Source organism: Pelophylax lessonae (assembly GCF_965119305.1).
Source record: "Pelophylax lessonae genome assembly, chromosome: 4".
In the NCBI taxonomy this organism is placed as follows: domain Eukaryota; kingdom Metazoa; phylum Chordata; class Amphibia; order Anura; family Ranidae; genus Pelophylax; species Pelophylax lessonae.
The window spans coordinates 30,351,048-30,356,996 of record NC_138771.1 but is presented as its reverse complement, the minus strand read 5'-3'; the positions used below and the strand labels follow the sequence as shown (position 1 = coordinate 30,356,996).

Genomic DNA, 5,949 nt, shown 5'->3' with positions numbered 1-5,949 from the left:
CAAAGAAAGGGGGTGGAGAGCTACATACCTCATCGGATATTGCTGCCGAGTTTTGTTCTTTTTATAAATCTTTATATAATCTCCCAAAACGTGGCGAGGGGAAAAAAGGTTATCCTTCTGAGGAAAAGGAACAAATAGAGGAATATTTGCAAGCTTCAGGGATGCCCTCTCTGTCAGAGGAACAGGCACATGCTTTAGAAGGGGAGATATCGGAAGAAAAATTATACCTTGCCATTGCACAGACAAGACAAGACCACGCAAAGCTCCTGGGCCGGATGGATTTACTCTTTCCTATTACCAGAAGTTTAAAAAGTGTCTTACTAAACCCTTATTACAGCATTTTAATGCGGTTAGAAAGGACACAGGGTTCCCTCCTGACTCTCTAAGAGCTTATATTGCTCTTATTCCTAAAGAGGGGAAGGATCCCTTAATATGCAGCAGTTATTGTCCCATGTCGTTGCTAAATTCCGATACTAAATTGTTCTCTAAGATTTTAGCCAACCGTCTTTTGCCGTACATTCCCCACCTGGTGCATTTTGACCAGGTGGGTTTTGTGCCAACACGAGAGGCACGGGATAACACGATAAGGGCAACAGACCTTATCCATATGGCACGGAAATCAAGAAGCAAACTGGTCCTGTTATCAACGGAAGCAGAAAAAGCTTTTGACAAGGGTGGCATGGAGTTTTATCCATGCCACCCTGTCACATATTGGGTTGGGGCCTAGAATGCTTCAGTATGTTTCGGCCCTTTATTCCGATCCGTCGGCTGCTGTGCAGGTAAACGATTGGACGTCCGACTACTTTTCAATTACCAATGGTACCCGACAAGGGTGCCCATGATCTCCTCTGATATTTGTTTTGAGTCTGGAACTCCTATTGTGTCAGATACAAAGTTCTCCAAACATAACGGGGGTGCGGGCTTCTGCATAAGGTGGCCGCATTTGCCGACGATCTTATGTTTTTTGCCACGAGCCCGGTTACCTACCTACCGAAAATTTTGGATGCCCTCCAGAGGTACGGTAACTTGTCAAATTATAAGATAAATTTGACAAAATCCGTTGCTTTAAATATCTCCCTATCTGATCAAGAAGAAAAGCTTTTACAAATGTCATTCTCATTTCAATGGGGGGACGTATCGTTGCAATACCTAGGAGTGCAGATTACGGCCGACCCGTTGGATTTGTATAGAAAAAATTATCTCCCATTGGTGAGTAAAATTTAAAACGGATTTGCGATGTTGGCAGAACTTGACTTTAACGTGGTTTGGCAGATGTAGTGTGCTCAAAATGAATGTGCTTCCCCGGATTTTGTATATTATGCAGACTATCCCGGTCTCTGTGCCAGTTGCTTTTTTTCGGCTAATCAAGAGTCTATTCCGCTCATTTATTTGGGCAAAGAAATCCCCAAGGATTGGAATGCAGACTTTGTCTTTGCCGAAGGCAAGAGGTGGGATAGGTCTGCCGGATATTCTCAGCTACTATAGGGCGATCCACATGGTAAGAGTAGTGGACTGGCATGGCAACCAGGGCACTAAAAGGTGGGTAGAGTTGGAGATTGGGGAATCTGGCCAGCTGACCCCGCCGGCTCTTTGGTCAGTCTTCTCCTAAAGACAATATTTTAGAGCATCCAACAATAGGGGTAACTCTAAGAGAAACTAAAAGAATTCAAGCTCATTCAAAGGTAGCGCCTTCCCCTTCTCCAATGACACCTATACTGGGTAACCCTGAATTCCCCCCTGGTTGTACCAATGCCAAAATACGAAACTTAGCACAACAGGGTAAAGTTCATCTACTCGACGTATGGCAACGGGAACGCCCACCTTCATGCGAGGAAATAAGGGAGTGGTCGGGTGGTCTATTAGACCACCTGAGCGCCTATCAGCTAGGTCATTTTATTCGGGCATTCCAGCGAAAAGGATATACTCCACAGGACCTGACCCCATTAGAAAAAATATGCCTATCAGGTGAATCCCCTAAACATTTGATTTCAACGTTTTACGCAATGCTAATAGAGGAGACGGAAGTTCAGCCACTACGGTTCCTTTGAAAATAGGAACAGGAGCTTAATATTAGTCTGTCTGAGGAACAAATTAATAAATCCTGAATTTAGTACATAGGTCGTCGATGGAAAGCAAGATATAAGATTCTTGTTAGATGGTACAGGGTCCCCTCAGTGCTGAAAACAATAGATGCGACTCAGGCGGGGACGTGTTGGCGCTGTGGACTGGCTGAGGGAACTATGATACACATTTTTTGGGAATGTGCGCTTGTACGGCCCTTTTGGCAGAAAGTGGCTTCAGTAATTAAATTATTAACTAATGTAGAAGTACAGGATAATCCTGCATTGTGCTTATTACATCTGACTCCAATTTCAACCAAGAAGTACAGGAAGACCTTGACCCTCCGTCTTCTCAATGCGGCCAAGGCGTGTGTACCTGTCTTTTGGAAACAAGATGTTTCACCAACAAATAGTTTGTGGATCTCAAAACTAAACGAGATACACAAAATGGAAATGCTTACTGCCGCATTAAGTAACACGGAAGAGGTGGTCAGGGAACGCTGGAGGCCCTGGGTTCATTTCCTGGGCACCGACCCCCTTTCTAGTGGAGTCTGAGGGTCGAGGCGAGGTGCCTAGTTCTGTCAAGAGGGGGCCAGATAAGTACATGGGCAATAAGGGAAAATGGAATAGGCCTTTAAGGCGTTAGGTATAATAAGTTAAACTGGGAGCTAAAACCATAGAAAGTCAGGGTGTTAAGGTATTACGACATGGTGATGCTACAGAGTCTGGGAATTAGTTTATTCTTGTATGGTAGTGGTCTCCTGATGGTGAGCATCCCCCATGGAAAAGAACCTGGAGAGGGACATAGGGGCCCAGTTTGACCAATAGTTACTCACTGATAATCCCCAGCCCTCACGACGATGCTATGGAGTGTCTTGAACATGATATATCATGTTCTAGAATGGCAGATATCTGGCGTTTTTATTTGTCTCCTGGAAACAAATTGTTCCACCACCAAACCGCTTATGGATCTTAAAAGTAAACGAGTTACCCATGACGGAAGTGCTTAATGCCGTATTGAGCAACATGAAAGAGGTGGTTATGAAACGTCGGGAGGCCTCAGGCTTATTTTTTGGGTAGTGACCCCCTCTATGGCGGAGTCTGAGGGCTGGGGTGAGGTGTCTAATTTTGTTAATTGGGGGCCTGATAAGCATATGGGTAATAAAGAATAAATGGTATAGGCCTTCAAATGTTACGTATAACAGGTTAATTAAGGGGCCAAAACCTTGGAAAGGTAAGGCGATAATGTATTTATGACATGGGGATACTACAGAGTCTGGGAGCGAGTTTCTCTCTGAATGATTGTGGCCCTCTGATGGTGAGCGTATTCCATGGAAAGGATTCTGGAGAGGGAACTAGGGGTACAGTTTTGTTAACAGTTGCCCACTGACAATCCCCGGCCCTCACGTTGATGTTATGGAGTGTATTTAACATGACATTTTATATTTCAGAACTGCACTTATTTTATTGTGTAGTTTAATTTGAATTGATTTACAATGGATTTTTGTGCGACAGATCCGTATTTTGTTTTCTTTTTTTTTTGTATGTTTATTCCCCCCCCCCCCCCCCATTTAGACCCCCTCTGAAACCCACTGGATACGGTGTTTCCTCTTTTTTTTTCGAGTGATATGTTGACACGATGATTAAATGAAAAGGGGAAGTGCGGGTCGCATTTTCCCCCTCATCACATTTTTTTTCTCTTGCTTCTCCTTTCACATTTTCTCACTATTAAGGATGATTGTATTGTATAGTGTTTTGTTTTATTTCACTTCACGGAATGTATATGACTGGGGGTCATGGGGGAATTTATGTATTACGTATTTTGTTTTTTCTTTGCTGTGTGAGATTATATATGTATGTTGATAAAATTAATAAAAGATTTAAAAAATTAAAAAAAAAAGATCTCATGGGTTCATGCTGGGACTTGTAGGATGTGACCCCCCCCCCCAAACGTGAAGGACTACAAGTCCCAGCATGAACCCCTCAGAGCTGAGGACGTGACACCCCCTCCAACTAGTGAAGGAGTACAGATTCCAGCACAAGCCCCTGAGGTCATAGGGGTCACATCCTTAGATCTGAGGGGTTCATGCTGGGACTTAAAGTCCTTCACTGTTAGGGCTGTGACCCGCAAAAGAGATGTTGCCGTTCAGTAGAGGATGCAGGCATTCAGGGAGGGGGGGAATAAAGATGTATCGGACTACACACATCGCAAAGGATAGGCAATTTGCTTTGGATACACTATGGCCGTAGCCAGATCAGTGTCTGGTCTGTGCCTTCCAATAAGCCTGCAGGGGTCTTGGTCCTCCTCTCACAGTAAGGTTAGGTTAAAGTTTTACTAAGCCCAGGACCCTGCATTCACTATATCTGGTCTCCCAGTCTTGTGCCTTCTATCAGTGTCTGGTTAAAGCTTGTGGAGGAGTTTTCATTCTTCTCTGACTGTCCTATGAGGCTGCATTACCCTGACCCTCTGTCTGGACAGTGCTGATCACATGCACTCTCACAAAAAAAAAAACAACTCTCTAGCAATACGCACCAAACTGAGCATGTGCAGAGTGCCTCCTAGGGCCCTGTACTATCAGGAGATGGATTGGGGGCAGTGGAAGAAGGGTAGGATCAGAGAAGACAGGATCAAACAGCCTTTTTCCCCCATACTGAAAGTTTAACTCTTAGATTCCACAGTGAGTATAACAAGCATGCTTTGCTGCATATACAGACTGATTTTACTGTTGTGGATTTAGACCCTTTCACACTTGTGCGACTTGGGACTGCAAAGTCGCATGACAAGTTGTACCCCATGATTTCCATTCATATCTGTGCAACTTCAAGTCGCAGCGACTTCCAGGCAGTCCCTGCACTACTCTGGCCTGACTTTAATGGGACTTGAGGTTCATCGATCTCAAGATTGCACGGGCAAGGCTTCAAGTCGCATCAAAGTTGCGTGACTTTCAGGTCATACAAGTGTGAAAGGGGCCTTAAAAAAAAAAAAAAAAATAGTCTGCTCAGTCTAAAATGCCCAGGCCTTTTTTTTTTTTTTGTCTGTGCCTGAATTGCAAAATATTCTCTTTTTGTTTTTGATCCCACTTTAAATGTCTTACGCCTATATGTTCTTTTTATACACAGATTGACCCACATTTAAATCATACAGCAGAAGGCACCGCGCCGTCCACCTTAGAGGAACAACAGCCTAATCATCTGACATAGTATCATGGTATAACATCTCATAATGAAGAATGTCAGCCAACGCTGCAGCTGAAATCCTCTGGAAACCTGTGCAAAATGTGAAATCTGCTCATTGTACATGACTACTACAGTGCACACAGATTACTGATCAGGGAATACCGTTCTTCTAGAGAAGACCTCTTCTAGCTAAGAGCTCTCCATGCCATGGTGATGCTTCCGGTGGTATAATAGGAGGAAAGGAGACGAACATTCTTCAACTGGAATTAGGGGCTTCTTCTAGCTGTGACCCTTACTACCCTTCTCAGTGATGTGTGCACTCCTTTACCCCTATATTGTTTCAGAAACAGGAAAAAACAGGGAAAACTATCAGATCAATGGACGTTTACCAGAGTTATTAATAATTCTAGTAACTGTGAAACACAACTGTTAAAGTGTTACTAAACCCAGGAGCTTGCAGTCACTATATCTGATCTCCCCAGGAGCCTGCATTCACTATATCTGATCTCCCCAGGAGCCTGCAGTAACTATATCTGGTCTCCCCAGGAGCCTGCAATAACTATATCTGATCTCCCCAGGAGCCTGCAGTCACTATATCTGGTCTCCCCAGGAGCCTGCAGTCACTATATCTGGTCTCCCCAGGAGCCTGCAGTCACTATATCTGGTCTCCCCAGGAGACTGCAGTCACTATATCTGATCTCCCCAGGAGCCT

At 44.2% G+C, this 5,949-nt stretch overlaps 1 protein-coding gene across 1 annotated transcript in view; it reads left to right on the top strand.

Moving 5' to 3' along the window:
- ARRDC4 (arrestin domain containing 4) overlaps positions 1-5,682 on the top strand; it is a 112,406-nt gene extending 106,724 nt beyond the window's left edge. The window contains exon 8 of the mRNA XM_082253183.1: positions 5,181-5,682. Coding sequence (XP_082109309.1) covers positions 5,181-5,261 — 81 coding nt within the window. The 3' untranslated portion in view covers positions 5,262-5,682. The remainder of the gene's footprint in view (positions 1-5,180) is intronic.
- The last annotated feature ends 267 nt before the right edge of the window (positions 5,683-5,949 follow it).